Source organism: Nomascus leucogenys, chromosome 12, assembly GCF_006542625.1.
Source record: "Nomascus leucogenys isolate Asia chromosome 12, Asia_NLE_v1, whole genome shotgun sequence".
NCBI classification, from domain to species: Eukaryota; Metazoa; Chordata; class Mammalia; order Primates; family Hylobatidae; genus Nomascus; species Nomascus leucogenys.
This window is the reverse complement of record NC_044392.1, coordinates 59,414,954-59,431,850: the sequence shown is the minus strand read 5'-3', so window position 1 is coordinate 59,431,850 and position 16,897 is coordinate 59,414,954. Positions and strand designations below refer to the sequence as shown.

Here is a 16,897-nt window from a genome sequence, read left to right as displayed (position 1 = left end):
GGAGAGGCGATCAAGGACAATATTGAAAGAATTTTAATTTAAGTATTGCAACCACCAAGACACCAGAAATGCTAGAAACAATAAAAATGAGGCAGGCCTTAGAATGGCCAAGAAACACTGGCATGTGAGGCAGGGGCCTATACAAGACTGCAACACAAGAGGGGCTTTAGAGACCAGGGAGGAGTGTCAGTGAGAAGCAGGGAGAAATGTGTCCCCTCTCTCTAGTTTCAGTTTAAAATGGTGCAGGAGCCGGATGTGGTGGCTCATGCCTGTAATCCCAGCACTTTGGGAGGCTGAGGTGGGTGGATCACCTGAGCTCAGGAGTTTGAGACCAGCCTGGCCAACACAGTGAAACACCGTCTCTACTAAAATACAAAAATTAGCCAGGCATGGTGGTGCGGGCCTGTAGTCCCAGCTACTTGGGAGGCTGAGACAGTAAAATCACTTGAACCTGGGAGGCGGAGGTTGCAGTCAGCCAAGATCGTGCCACTGCACTCTGGCCTTGGTAACAGAGTAAGACTCCTTCTCAAAATAAATAAATAAATTAAATTAAATGGTGCAGGAGGAAAAACAATCTCCCCGCTGTGTGGGGAAGCAGGAACTTTATAGAGTAACATCTATCAGTGGAGCCCAAAGAGTTCTAAGCTAACTGCTGTCACTACATCTCTTTCCAGAACATTCCTAGTATGACAACTGATACTGTTCTCCCCACCTTGGTTAGATTCTCTCCTCACCCGGAGGAATGACAAAGGAATTGAAAGTAGCTAGCTCCTCTATACCAGAAAAGGAGAAAACCCTGACAACAGGTAGCATCTAATTCTTTTCTCATAGACGGTTAATTTGTGTTAGTCTCTGAAAACAGACTAAAAAAATGGAAATTTGCCATTTAAAACAAATCAACTTATGGAATACTCACCAAGCACATAAAGAAAGAACTTCAGAGTATCAGTAATATTTGGCGATTCCACTTCATACTCATCTTCATCTGATGATGTTAAGTTGTAGATAGTGAGGTTACCTGACACAGTGTCTAAATAAACCCTATTTTTAAAAGATGAGAAAGCTCTGAATTCAGAATTTTCCAGTTCTGCAACTTTATCCTTTTGTTTTTTCCACAGGACCTCTTTTAAAGGCATATTGCTTGGTACATGGAAAGTTACATTCTCATACACAACGCCATATATTGGTTGGGGAAAACAGCTGATGAAACCTAGGAGAGAAAAAAAAATTGGTTAGAAAAAACAACATGACTTTAGTGGCAGAAATTATTCATCAGGTACTTTTTGTGCTAAGCTGACAAACTGCCGACACAAAGTACAGGAAGTAAGAACATGTTTGACCATGTAGAGCTTACTCTTTAATAGAAAACTGGGACCTGCATAAATCCAAGAAATGGACTCAACATTCAGGGAGCACCAACCATCTGCCAGGTACTACGGGCTGTGCTGGGAATATGGGGTTGTTCCAGGCCCTACAGGAGCCTCACGTGTGGAGAAGACAGGGAGCAGGCTCTACATCAGGGGCTGCATGAGGGGAACTGCCTGGTCTAGGGCCTCCCCAAGGAAGTCATGCCGAAACTGACATGTGCAAATCACTGAAGGATAAAAGGCAGTTAGGCCGCAGGGCTGGGTAGGTGAGTGGGTGGGGAGAGGAAGAAGAGATGATCATACAGATACAGGAAGGCCCTGAATAGAGAAAGAGCATGGTGTGCTTGAGGATACACACATGGAGGCAAGACAGCTAGAATGAGGAGGGCAAGGGGTGGCTGGTGGGGAACAAGACAGACAAAGGGCAGCCCACAGCCTATGTGTGGTAAAGTAAGGAACGCTAAGGGTTTGGACTGATCCTAATGGAGAGGAAGCCACAGAAAGGTTTTTAACAAGACTGGCCTAACATAATTGAAGTGTCAGCAGGCTGACTGTCTTTACAGTAGAGAGCAGCTGACAGGGGCCAGCACAGAGGCAGGGAAATTATAATGAAAGTCAGTGCTGTAGCAATGAAGTCCATGGACAGGACAGACCAGACCAGGGTGTTTGTGGTGGGGACAGACAAGGGGACAGACTAAGGAGACACTGGAGAGAGAAGTCAACAGGATTCAGTGATGAGGGTGGGGGAAGTGGATGGGACTGTCAGGTCTCCTTGGCTGACTGAGAGGTATCATTAACTGAGATCAGAAACAATGGCTGGGAAGCAAGTCAAGGGTATGATGAAGATTAAGAACTCAGGGATTGGGTACAGTGGTGGGTTGAAGCCAGGTCCACCTGCCCTCATGAGCCAATTGTTAGCATCTCTGCCCAGCCCTATTAGGGGACATCTAGTAACAGCACAGAAACTGACTAATGCTTCACATCAGAACCTCCACACCAATCTAGTTGTTAAACATTTATTAGAACCACAAGATTGGGATATTTTTGATACCCCAAAGTGGGTTTAAATGCATCTTGCTCTAAGACTTGTCTCTTGTTAAGAGAGAACAGCAGCTGGGCACTGTGGTTCATGCCTGTAATTCCAGCATTTTGGGAGGCCAAGGTGGTTGGATTGCTTGAGTTCAGGAGTTCAAGACCAACCTGGGTAAAATGGCAAAACCCCATCTTTACGAAAAGTACAAAAAATTAGCTGGGCATGGCACACACCTGTGGTCCCAGCTACTTGGGAGGCTGAAGAGGATTACTTGAAGCCATGAGGCAGAGATTGCAGTCAGCCATGATTGTGCCACTGCACTCCAGCCTGGGTGACAGAGCGAGACCTGTCTCAACAAACAAACAAAAAACTGCAGCTATTTTAAGTTAACATTAAAGAGCAATTAAAACTTGACTGAAGTTTTTGCCTAGTAGCAGTTAGGGTAATTGAAATAATACAGGGGAAATCAAGAAGACTGAATGACTAGTTGTAGACAACTGTGTTGGTAATTTCAGATAAGAAGCAAATATCACCCATTTGTTTATCTACAAGGACATTTTAGAACCCATCTCCCTTAATTAAGGGGGACTGCCCTCAAAAACACACCAGCATCTTTCCATTGCTTTGCTGATTATGCATTATTTCTTCCACTCAACAGAGTATGTGGGAAGGCACAAGAAAAAGAACAGAATTCAAGGGGTGAGAGTCTACCACACACAATAGTGGAAACTCAAAAATGTCTTATAAATGTAAATGAATCAATGAGTGATAGAGGGCAGGGTGGTGGTGAAAGAGTAGGTATGAGATAAACTGCCATACCCTGGCAGCATGAAGATGTCTTTTGTCTTTCCCAGGGAGAGCTGATGTATCCTGGGCTTGAGAACAGTAGAAGAAAGTAGTCAGGAATGGAGCTAGTAGTGGAGGGAAGTGAGGGTAGAGAAAGGGGAGACTGCAGCTCAGAAGAAATCCTTACACCTTATACAAAAATTAATTCAAGATGGATTAAAGACTTAAATGTTAGACCTAAAACCATTAAAACCCTACAAGAAAACCTAGGCAATACCATTCAGGACATAGGCGTGGGCAAGGACTTCATGTCTAAAACACCAAAAGCAATGGCAACAAAAGCCAAAATTGACAAATGGGATCTAATTAAACTAAAGAGCTTCTGCACAGCAAAAGAAACTACCATCAGAGTGAACAGGCAACCTACAGAATGGGAGAAAATTTTTGCAACCTACTCATCTGACAAAGGGCTAATATCCAGAATCTACAATGAACTCAAACAAATTTACAAGAAAAAAACAAATAACCCCATCAAAAAGTGGGCGAAGGACATGAACAGACACTTCTCCAAAGAAGACATTTATGCAGCCAAAAAACACATGAAAAAATGCTCATCATCACTGGCCATCAGAGAAATGCAAATCAAGACCACAATGAGATACCATCTCACACCAGTTAGAATGGCCATCATTAAAAAGTCAGGAAACAACAGGTGCTGGAGAGGATGTGGAGAAATAGGAACACTTTTACACTGTTGGTGGGACTGTAAACTAGTTCAACCATTGTGGAAGTCAGTGTGGCGATTCCTCAGGGATCTAGAACTAGAAATACCATTTGACCCAGCCATCCCATTACTGGGTATCTACCCAAAGGATTATAAATCATGCTGCTATAAAGACACATGCACACGTATGTTCACTGTGGCACTATTCACAATAGCAAAGAGCTGGAACCAACCCAAATGTCCAACAACGATAGACTGGATTAAGAGAATGTGGCACATATACACCATGGAATACTATGCAGCCATTAAAAATGATGAGTTCATGTCCTTTGTAGGGACATGGATGAAACTGGAAAACATCATTCTCAGTAAACTATCTCAAGGACAAAAAACCAAACACCGCATATTCTCACTCATAGGTGGGAATTGAACAATGAGAACTCATGGACACAGGAAGGGGAACATCACACTCCGGGGACTGTTGTGGGTTTGGGGGAGGGGGGAGGGACAGCATTAGGAGATATACCTAATGCTAAATGACGAGTTAATGGGTGCAGCAAAACAACATGGCACATGGATACATATGTAACAAACCTGCACATTGTGCACATGTACCCTAAAACCTAAAGTATAATAATAATAAAAAAAAAATCAAAATACAGTTAACCCTTGAACAACATGGGTTTGGGCTGTGTGGGTCCACTTACATGTGGATTTTCTTCTGCCTGTGCCATCCCTGAAATAGCAAGACCAACCCCTCCTCCCCCTTAGCCTACTTTAACGTGAAGATAATGAGGATGAAGACCTTTGATGATCCACTTTCACTTAGTAAGTATATTTTCTTCCTTATGCTTTTTTTTCTTTTTTAAATTTTTTTTATTGCTATTATCTCAATAGTTTTGGGGGAACAGGTGATGTTTGGTTACATGGATAAGATTTTTTTTTGATAAGTTCTTTGGGTGTGATTTCTGAGATTCTGGTGCACCCATCACCTAAAAGCAGTGTACACTGTACCCAATGTGTAGTCTTTTATCCGTCATCCCCATCCCACCCTTCTCCACAAGTCCCCAAAGTTCATTGTATCATTCTTATATAGCTTAGCTCCCACTTGTAAGTGAGAACATATGTTTGGTTTTCCTTCCATTCCTGAGTTACTTCACTTAGAATAATGGTCTCCAATTCCATCCAGGTTGCTGTGAATGCCATTATTTTGTTCCTTTTTTTTTTTTTTTTTTTTTTTTTTGAGACAGAGTCTCGCTCTGTCCTCAGGCTGGAGTGCAGTGGCATCATCTCGGCTCACTGCAAGTTTCACCTCCCGGGCTCACGCCATTCTCCTGCCTCAGCCTCCCGAGTAGCTGGGACTACAGGCGCCCACCACCACGCCCGGCTAATTTTTTTGTATTTTTAGTAGAGACAGGGTTTCATCATGTTAGCCAGGATGGTCTCGATCTCCTGACCTCCTCGTGATCTGCCCGCCTCGGCCTCCCAAAGTGCTGGGATTACAGGCGTGAGCCACCGTGCCTGGCCTATTATGTTCCTTTTTATGGCATATTCATATATATATCCCACATTTGCCTAAGCCAAAGTCTAGAAGAGCTTTTCTGATGTTATCTTCTAGAACTTTTATGGCTTCAGGTCTTAGATTTAAGTCTTTGATCCACCTTGAGTTGATTTTTGTATAAGGTGAAAGATGAGGATTCAGTTTCATTCTTCTACACCTTATGCTTTTCTTAATAAGTTCTTTTCTCTAGCTTAATTTAGTGTAAGAATACAACATATAATACATATAACATAGAAAATATGTGTTGTTTATGTTATTGGTAAGGCTTCTGGTAGGCTATTAGCATTTAAGTTTTTGGGAGTCAAGAGTTATACATTAATTTTTGACTGCTCAAGGGGTTGGTGCCCCTAACTGCCATGTTGTTCAAGGGTCAACTATAATTTTGAACTGGAAGAAACTCTAAAAATTATTTAGTCAAATTACTCCCATTTCACTGGTGAAGTGACAAGACACCAAGAAAAATAAAAGGCAATTTTATTGAATGCTTACTCTCTGCTGGTTATACATTCACATCATCTTGTATCCCTTTTTATCCCTCTCCATGTCTACATGCAGTAGGTGTTACTAACCCCATTTTACAGGTAGGAAAGCAGGCTCCAAGAGGCATATCACCTTGCTCCATGTCTCTCAGCAAGTTTATGGTGGCACAATGACCAGAACACACATTGTCTGACTCCTTGGTCAGTGCCCTTTCAGAACAGCATGGTCCCACATTCAGGATGGGATTCATTTATTCATTCACTCAGGAAATATTCATTGGGCATCTATTCTATATAAGATCCTTGAGAACAAGACAGACACCGTCCCTTCCTTCTTAGAGTTGACATTCTATTAGGGGAGGCAGAATTTATACAAATAATTAGACAACGCCCAACTGCAACTGTGATAATTGCTGCTAAGTAAAAGCATCAGGTGTCCTTAAATAAGAACATTTACTTAGGGAACTAACAAGGGGTTAGGGAAGGCAGTTCCCTTCCCTAAAAGAAGTTCTGAGGCACAAGCAGCAGTTAACTATGCCCAGGAGGGCAGGCCAGGTCCCCATTAAGAGAACAATTATGAAGACCTTGAAGCAGGAGCAATGGCATGAGAAAAGTAGCATAAGCTGAGCTGCATACACAAGCACAGCCAGCCCTTGCGGGGCATCAGACAAACACAATTCTAGTATTGAAGTAAAGAAAGCCATAGAAGAGTTTCAAACAGGATGGTGACAAAACAAGAGTAACTCTTCCTTTAAAAAAATGTATTTTAAAACATAAATTATACATAGACACATACATACAACTTTACACTAATGAAAAACGATCGTATAAGTATTTTTTCAGTCCTCTTACCTGGGTGCCTTACCCACTCTCTTAACCCCAAACAATCTCCAGTTCTATAATCTACATTAACAAATGAGAATACATCTTTCAATATTTTTCTCTCATATAGTCAAATAGATACAAACGTGTATCACATGTAATGGATACACACAGGTATAGCTTGAAGATACTGTGGGTTTGGTTCCAGACAACAGCAATCATGTAGATATCAGAGTAAAGTGTGTCACACAAATTTTCTGGTTTCCCAGGGCATATAAATGTTATGTTTACACTATACTGTAGTCTATTAAAGTGTTCAATAGCATTATGTCTAAAAACACAATGTACATATCTTAATTAAAAAATACTTTATTGCTAAAAAAAAAAACACGCTAACAATCATTTGAGCCTTCAGCAAGTCCTAATATTTTGCTGGTGAAAGGTCTTGCCTCAATGTTGATGGCGGCTGACTGATCAGGGTGTTGGTTGCTAAAGGCTGCGATGGCTGTGGCAATTTCTTAAAAGAAGACAATGATGAGGTTTGCTGCATCAATGGACCCTTCCTTTCACAAAATATTTCTCAGAGGCATCCAATGCTGTTTGATAGCATTTTACTCACAGTAAAACTTCTTTCAAAATTAGAGTAAATCTCCTCAAATCCTGCTGCTGCTTTACCAACTAAATTTATATAATACTCTTAATCCCTTGTTGTCATTTAAACAATGTTCACAGCATCTTCACCAGGAGTATAGATACCATCTGAAGAAGCCACTTTCTTTGCTCACCCATAAGAAGCAACTCCTCATTGGCTCAATTTTCATCATGAGATTGAGGCAACTGAGTCACATATTCAGGCTCCACTTCTATTTTTCTTGCTATTTCCACCCTTCAAAGCCATCCATGAGGATCGGAATCAAATTCTTCCAAACTCTTGTTAATATTGATATTTTGACCTGAGGATTGGAATCAAATTCTTCCAAACTCCGGTTAATGTTGATATTTTGACCTCCTCGCATGAACCACAAATGTTCTTAATGACATCTAGAATGGTGAATCCTTTCAGAAGGTTGTCAATTTATTTTGCCCAGATTCATCAGAAGAATAATTATCTATGGCAGCTATAGCCTTACCAAATGTATTCTTACATAATAAGACTTGAAAGATAAAATTACTCCTTGATCCATGGGCTGCAGAACGGATGTTGTATTAGCAAGCATGAAAACAACACTCATCTCCTTGTACATCTCCATCAGAGCTCTTGGGTGTTTAGGTGCATTGTCAATAAGCAATAATATACTGAAATGAATCTTTTTTTTCTAAGCAGTAGGTATTAACAGTGGGCTTACAATATTTGGTAAACCATGCTGTAAACAGATGTGCTGTCATCCAGCCTGTTGTTCCATTTTATAGAGCACAAGCAGAACAGATTTAGCCTAATTCTTAAGGGCCCTAGGATTTTCAGAGTGGTAAATGAGCACTGGCTTCAACTTAAAAGTCATCAGCTGCATTAGCCCACACAACAAGAGAGTCAGCTGTCCTTTCAAGCCTGAAGTTGACTTCTCCTGTCTAGCTATGGAAGTCCTAGATGGCATCTTCTTCCAATAGAAGGTTGTTTTGTCTATATTGAAAATCTGTTGTTTCATGTATCCTGCACCAGTAATCTTAGATCTTCTGGATAATTTGTTGCAGCTTCTACATCAACACTTGCTGCTTTACTTTACAGTTTTATGTTATGGAGACGGCTTTCTTCCTAAGATCTCATGAACCAACTTCTGATAGCTTCAAACTTTTCTCCTGCAGCTTTCTCACCTCTCTCAGCCTTCATAGAACTAAAGAGAGTTAGGGTCTTGCTCTGGATTAGGCTTTGGATTAAGGGAATGTTGTATTCTGCTTGATCTTCTATGCAGACTACTCGAACTTTCTCCATGTCTGCAATAATGCTGTTTCACTTTCTTATTTATGTGTTCACTGGAGTAGCACTTTTAATTTCCTTCAAGAACTTTTCCTTTGAATTCACAACTTCACTAACTCTTTGGCATAAAAGGCCTAGTTTTCAGCCCATCGTGGCTTTTTTTTTTTTTTTTTTTTTTTTTTGAGACAGAGTTTCATTCTTGTAGCCCAGACTGGAGTGCAATAGTGCCATCTTGGCTCACTGCAACATCCGCTTTTCAGGTTCAAGCGATTCTCCTGCCTCAACCTCCCAACCAGCTGGGATTACAGGTGCCCACCACCACGCTCACCTAATTTTTGTATTTTTAGTAGAGACAGGGTTTCACCATGTTGGCCAGGTTGGTCTCAAACTTCTGACCTCAGGTGATTCACCCACCTTGGCCTCCCAAAGTGCTGGGATTACAGGTGTGAGCCACTACGCCTGGCCACCTGTCGTGGCTTTTCACATGCCTTCCTCACTAAGCTTAATCATTTCTAGTTTTTAATTTAAAGTGAGAGGCAGTGCAACTCTTCTTTTCACTTGAGCACTTAGAAGCCATTGCAGGGTTATTAAATTGGCCTAATTTCAGTATCATTGTCTCAGGTGACAAGGGAGGCCAGAGGAGAAGGAGAAAGATGGGGAGAACAGCCAGTCAGTGGAGCAGTCAGAACACACATAGCATTTATCAATTAAGTTCACCGTCTTATATGCATGGTTCTTGGCATCCCAAAACAATGACAACAGTAACATCAAAGATCACTGATCACAGATCACCATAACAGATATGATAACGAAAAAGCTTTAAATATTGTGGGAATTACTAAAATGTAACAGAGAGACAAAACATAAAGTTAGGCACTAATAGACTTGCTTAAAGCTGGGTTGTCACAAACCTTCAATTTGTAAAAAGCACATTATCTGTGAAGTGCAATAAAGTGAAATGCAATAAAATGAGGTGTGCCTGAGGGATTTACCATTCTTTAATAAAAATGGTCTTATGCACACTTCTCTACATCCTGCCTTTCTCGTTAATATCTCATAAAAGCTCCTTGAAATCAACTGGTATAGCTATACTTTATTCTTTTTATTCCAGAGCATGAGGGAACCATAATTAATCTGCTGTCCACCACTGATGAACACTCCTTTTGTGCCTAGCTTTGTCTATTGCAGTTACACCGCAATAACTATCCTGTACATATGTCCTGATGTATTTATAGTTTCATATTTATGTGGCAGTGGAGTGGAGCTGGGAGTTGCTACATCAAAAGGTAAATAGATTTTTTTTATTTTAATAGAAGTTGCTGCATTGTTTACAAAAAAGACTTTGGCAATTTACATCTTCATCAGTAATGCCTGAGTTGCCCTTTCCTTGAACTCCTGACAGCATTAGGTAATTTTTTTTTTTATGTTTAACTTTTGGGCAAATAGTGACATTTCATTGATATTTGAATTTGCATTTTCCCGACCTTTAAAAATTTAAGCATTTCTTCTGTTTGTTGATTTGGATTTCTTTTTCTGAGAAATGTCTTTTCACATCCTTTTTTTTTTTTTTTTTGTATTAGATGGCTTGTCTTTTTCTTCTCAAAGTTTAAAGGCTCCTTATATGTTATAAATTTTTTATCTGTACTACAGTTTTTTTTTCAAATACAGCCTTTGCCTATTGAATTTACTAAATGAATATCTTCCATACAAAGTTTCTAAATTTTTACATAATGAAAGTGTTTATCTTTTCTGGCTGTGGTGTGGAAGACTGATGGGAGGGGTAAGACTAGATAGCAAGAGATACATCAGACAGCAATTTCAGACTGGTAAAGAGGCAGCATTGTGCTAGGGAAAGTGGTTCAACAGACATTAGGGAGGTAAAACTGGGAAACTAGATGATTGACAGCATATGAGGTAAAGGAGGAGGAGAGGAAGTGCCAGGAGTGCCAGGATGAATCAGAGCTCTTACTTCCTCCTAGGTGGGTTGTGGTGTCTTTCCCTAAGAAAGGAAACACAGCAGGAAGACTAAGACTGGCCTAGAACATCATGCTTTCAGTCTGACACTGCTAAGTGTGAGGGGTCTGTGAGACATCCAAGCAAAGATACCTAGTAGCTGCTAAGTACACAGGTCTGGGACTCACAGGAAAGGACACAGATTTGGGAATCATCACATTTCTAGTGGCTCCAATGGAGGCCATTAGGACCATCACCTAGGGAGAGCATATGAAGTGGGAAAAGGCAGCTTGGACCTGTGTTTTAAAGCTTGGCTAGAGGGGAACACACTGGCTAAGGAGATTGAGAGAGACCTGGGAAGTAGAAGAAAGGCCAGGAGGGGGATGGCATCATAACTCCAAGACAAGAGTCAACATGTGGAGACTTGACTGAATAAAAGGCACTAGTGATATTACTCAAATAGTAGGAAAAAGACGCAAGAAAATTCAAATGTAAGCAGAATTAAACACACATACAAAAACACATGCATACAATTTATTTTTGCTTATGCTCTAAAAGAACCTGTAGTTTCACTGAATACTGGGATCTGGGTGATATTTATTCAGGATGTAACAAATAAAACAATAGTATAACCTACATGAAGAGATATGCATAATGATATTCATTTTAAAGTTATCTATACTAGTAAAAAATAATCTAGTGTAACAGTTAAACAATTTAGTATTATGCCATGGCTTACTATGTGGCTATTTTAAAAAACGAAAAAGGATAGATTTATTTTCCTTTTATTATTGGGAATTTGGAAAATTTCTTAATATTAAAAATAAAAAGTTATAGAAATATATATGCAGAATATTCCTCTTTTTAAAAACAATAAAGAGGCCAGATGTGGTGGCTCATGCCTACAATTCTAGCACTTTGGGAGGCCAAAGTGGAAGGATCACTTGAGCCCAGGAGTTTGATACCAGCCTGGGCAATGTAGTGAGACTCTATCTCTACCAAAAAATATATATATTTTTTAACTATAAAAAGACGTGAATATATGTGTACATGCATTCTCACTTGCTCTTTTTTTTAGACTGGAAAGAGACACCCTAAATGATTAACAGTGGTTGTTTTTAAAGTAACCACTGTAACTTTAGAAATTGTGGTGATGGTGAGATTTCAATTTATTACTTATTACTTAATACAGGTCACATTGAAAAATATGTTACTTTTGAAGACAAATCTCCTATTACTATTATAATATTAAAACTATGCAAATTTTTTTAAATAGAATTATTCAACCAAGAGGAGGTGTTGTTAAGAACCGTCTCTAAAGCTAATATCTACCTCTACTTTGTGTGCATGGGTATATCTATTATTTCCTTCCTACAGTAAAGTCTTTTCTGTTGCACTTCCAAGGCTAACACTAAAGTAAGTTGCTAAGATAATTTCTAATGAACAAAAGAACAATAGAAGAAAGGGGAGTGAGTTTTTTCTCAAAGGTCACAAACCATGAATGAATGAATGAATGAATGAATGAATGAATACACAAATAGGAGCAAAGGAATGGAGTCAACAGTGAGTTTGTTGCTTTGCTGATACCACTGAGTGGTCAGAAAAGGGACTGTAGGGACGCTAATAACCATGCCAGGGTGCAGAACAGAGAGTACCCAGATTTTGAAGCCAGCAAGGCCCAGGATGAACTCCCAAAGGCCTCCTCACACTAGGTCTCCTCAGCTGTAAAGTAGAAATCATAATGCCTACCATAAAAGATTGTTTTGAGGTTTGAATAAAATTGAGAGTCTTTTTACACTGGTTGACATGGAATAGGCTTTCAAAGGTTTTCTCTCTTTTTCTTTTAATGAGTTAGGTCAACATCAAGGTATTCACACTGTCTGAATTAACTGGGTGAGAACTGGGCATGGGGTGAGTTTTTGCTGTTTAAAAGCAAAGAGAGATGGAGGGAGGGAAAAAAATTTATCAGTGATCACCTAAAAAGATTTTCTATGCTAGCTAGATAATTTTTTAAGGTTTTTTTGTTTTGAAGAATTTTGAATTTTTTTTAAATAAAGATATGAGGGTACCTAATACCTAATCAGCACTACATGTATAGAGTGATCATATATCTAAAAACAGGTCTGATCTCAAATATTCTGTTGCAGTGTTTCTACAAAACATCAACACTTCAATTTTAATAGTTCTTTTTGTATGGCCTGAAGTTGTAACTGGAACCCAAGTTTTACAGATGAAGTATCCTGATTTCTTATTTAGAAAATTTGGTCACTGTTAACTATAGGTTAATGAAAAGGAACTCTCAACCCCCAGCACAAATTCCTCTGCAAATTATTACTCAGGTCCTGAGATTCAGATTGACTGGTACTTTTTTTTTTTACTTAAATTAACACTTGTATGGCCCTGGCTCTGTGCCAGGCACTGTTGCAAGAGCTCTATAAATAGGTACTCACCACTGGGAGCAATGGCTCATGCCTGTAATCCCAGCACTTTGGGAGGTCAAGGCAGGTGGATCACTTGAGGTCAGGAGTTCGAGACCAGCCTGGCCAACATGGTGAAACCCCGTCTCTACTAAAAATACAAAATTGGCTGGCACTCGCCTGTAATCCCAGTTACACGGGAGGCTGAGGCAGGAGAATCGCTTGAACCTGGGAGGTGGAGGTTGCAGTGAGCCAAGACTGTGCCACTGCACTCCAGCCTGGGTGACAGAGCAAGACTCCATCTCAGAAAAAAAAAAAAAAAAAATCGGTACTCACTGAATCCTAAAAACATATTAAGCAGGTTTTATTTCTAACCCTATTTTGCAGGTGAGGAAACTGAGGCACAACAATGTTAAGTGACTTGCTAGTTACGCAATGAAGCCAGATTTGAACCTGGACAATCTGACTGCAGGATCAGTGCTCTTAACCACTGTTTCTTATTTAGCTTGCTACATGGCATAAGGCTCTTAAAGATAGTGACATGATGCAGGGTTTCTCAGGATACAATCTATAGACAGCATTGGAACAGCAGATGTTGCAAATGAGAAAGTCAAACTGAGTTAAGCACACCTCCAAACCTACAGGTGAGGCACTAAGCTCTGTGGTTTCCAAATCATTGAATGCTAGAGCTGAAGAGGGCCTCAGAGAGCAAGAGTCCAGTCAAGGAAGAAAAAGTCAGACCAGAAACAATAAAAAGAAAATGAGCAAACAAAGGAGTCACAAAGAAACAGAACTGTGGCAAATGACGCATTAGACGAAGACCAGCAATTCCACCCAGAGAGGAGATACCAGCGGGCCAAGTGTGACTCAGAAGGGGCTGGTGAGGACTTGTATAGGGGGGGCCTGCCATGTGGAAACAGGAGCTGTGCCTCAGCTCCTGCCATGTGGAAACAGGGGCCCACCATTGCCAGGTCTCCTAATTTTTCAAGAAAAGCCAGATATTCACATTTTGTGTGAAAATTCCTGTTCTTGAAAGTTGGCAACTAATTCAAATCTGAGCTTAGGGGTAACCCCCAGCCAGGCTAGCCCCATCAGGACAAGGACAAAGCTGTTCCTGTTTTTAGCTGTATCCCCATATGTCTGGCATATGGACATTCAATAAATATCTGTTGAATGAATTAACTAAAATGATTAAAATATAACTTAAATGTAGTTCAAAAGATAAGGCTTCCTGACAGAATAGCAAAATTCGACAGTCACCCCAAACCCTGGGCTTTGTGAAATCCCAAATTGCTGTGGAACCTGGCTGAAGAAGCAGGACTTTGTAAGGAGAGATGGAGAAAGAAGTTTAACTGGAGCTTAAAAATAAAATGGCTCGGGAGCCCTCATGCACAACCAAAACAGACTCAGTTTTTCAGCCCCGCTTTCTGCCTCATCACCAAAGCAAATGGGAGGACCCGCGGGCTCCCCCTTCCCAACTCCACAGCTGTCCCTTTTGAGATGTTCCCTCTCAAGTTTAAGTAGATTTTACCAACTCAGTGTTATAGGATCCAGGGCACCACACCAGATAAACTTGTACCCACTCATGGATGTCAGCCCCAATCAAACTTAACAGCCTCTCTACGGTTTGAGGAGGTTCATTGATGTCATTTCTTTCTTTTCTTTCTTTTTATTTTTCTCTTTCTTTCCCTCTCTCTCTCCCTCCTTCCCTCCCCTTCCTTCCTTCCTTTTTCTTTTTTGAGATAGGGTCTCATTCTGTCACCCAGGTTGGTGTGCGGTGGTGCAATCATGACTCACCGTAGCTTCAACCTCCTGGGCTCAAGTGATCCTCCTGCCTCAGCCTCCCAAGTAGCTGGAACTACAGTTGCAGGCCACCATGCCCAGCTAATTTTTATATTTTTTGCAGAAACAAGGTCTCACTGTTGCTCAGGCTGATCTCAAACTTGTGGGCTTAAGTGATTCTCCTGCCTGGGTCTCCTGAAGTGCTGGGATTATAGGCATGAGCCACCATGCCCAGCCAATGCCATACCTTAGAGACAAGCTAATCACTCTTCTGGGATTTGGAGGAAAGGGTTTTCTTGAGTTTGTTCTTAGAAACAAACAATGTAATTTTAAGATACTTCTCTCTCTCTCTCTAAAATATTTTAAGGCTCACATTGCCTGCAGATTTTAGCAGGTAAAGTAAAAATTCATTTGACCAAAAAAAAAAAGAAAAAAGAAAAATTCCCTTAAAAGTTTCAGTACCTGAATATATGAATATTGGTATTTCCCTCTGAATATAAGACACCATAATGGTGATTCATTTAAAGCCTCATGCAAGCCCAGAGATAGCAGGGTCTTGGGGCATTTTTGTTCCCAAGTAAGCAGATGGGTTATCTGGATGTGGGTCACTGAGCCTTGTCCCTCTCACTTCTCTGCGTTTCATCTTCACATCACAGCACACTTTCAGTTGATGCCTACTTGTAGTATCAGGATGTGTGGCAATCTGGGAAGCAACATCTCTATCTACACACCCATATATGCATTTATAGTGTTGAGGAGCGGCCAATCTCCTAAAATGTCTAGGCTAGTAATTGTATCAAATAACCTGTCCTATTAAGGCCATAAATATTCTTACATTAGTCAGTCCCAATTTTGGGGGTAGGAAATGTGCTTACCAGGCATGGAGACAATAAAGAGGAGTAGCACTGTTTGTTTTAACTCAAGCAAGTTTCATACAGTTGGGTCTCTTGCCTAGCTCTTAGCAAGTCCAATCCAAGAAGCCCTAGGCCAGCTCAGCCTCAGTAATAATATTTAACAGTAGCAGCAGCACGAAGATTCACTGCAGGCTTACTATGTGACAAGCACTTGTTCCAAGAGTTGTTTGTATATTAACTCATTTAATCCTCAACTCTGAGGTAGTTCTTATTATTCATTTATTTGTTCATCAAATGTTCATGGAGTCCTGCCTATGTGCCAAACACTGAAATAAGCAGGCAGGATATAGCAATGAACAAAACAGACAAAATCCCAGCCCTCCTGGAGTCTATTTTTCAGTGGAGGGAAGAACATAATAAATGCAAGGCATTGAAAGTTATCTTCAAAGAGGAACTGCTAAAGGTTTTCCCGTCCTTTTCTAGGGACAGTCTCTGTATCTTATAGTCACACTTTATATTCAAACCTGAACTTATCTGAGAAAAGGGAAACGGCTGCATCCTGGTTTCACTTACAACCCTGAGATGGAAGGTAAGATTTGTCATTGCAGATTCTGGATATTAGCCCTTTGTGAGATGAGTAGGTTGTGAAAATTTTCTCCCATTTTGTAGGTTGCCTGTTTACTCTGATGGTAGTTTCTTTTGCTGTGCAGAAGCTCTTTAGTTTAATTAGATCCCATTCGTCAATTTTGGCTTTTGTTGCCATTGCTTTTGATGTTTTAGACATGAAGTCCTTGCCCATGCCTATGTCCTGAATGGTATTGCCTAGGTTTTCTTCTAGGGTTTTTATGGTTTTAGGTCTAACATGTAAGTCTTTAATCCATCTTGAATTAATTTTTGTATAAGGTGTAAGAAAGGGATCCAGTTTCAGCTTTCTACATATGGCTAGCCAGTTTTCCCAGCACCACTTATTAAATAGGGAATCCTTTCCCCATTGCTTGTTTTTGTCAGGTTTGTCAAAGATCAGATAGTTGTAGATATGTGGCATTATTTCTGAGAGCTCTGTTCTGTTCCACTGATCTATGTCTCTGTTTTGGTACCAGTACCATGCTGTTTTGGTTACTGTAGCCTTGTAGTATAGTTTGAAGTCAGGTAGCGTGATGCCTCCAGCTTTGTTCTTTTGGCTTAGGATTGACTTGGCGATGCGGGC

The 16,897-nt window shown here is 40.4% G+C and overlaps 1 protein-coding gene across 2 annotated transcripts in view; it reads right to left on the bottom strand.

Moving 5' to 3' along the window:
* CD58 (CD58 molecule) overlaps nucleotides 1-16,897 on the bottom strand; it is a 57,448-nt gene that overhangs the window by 28,789 nt on the left and 11,762 nt on the right. For both annotated transcript variants that reach the window (XM_003268037.4, XM_030824775.1), the window contains exon 2: nucleotides 917-1,210. In XM_003268037.4, coding sequence (XP_003268085.2) covers nucleotides 917-1,210 — 294 coding nt within the window. The remainder of the gene's footprint in view (nucleotides 1-916; nucleotides 1,211-16,897) is intronic.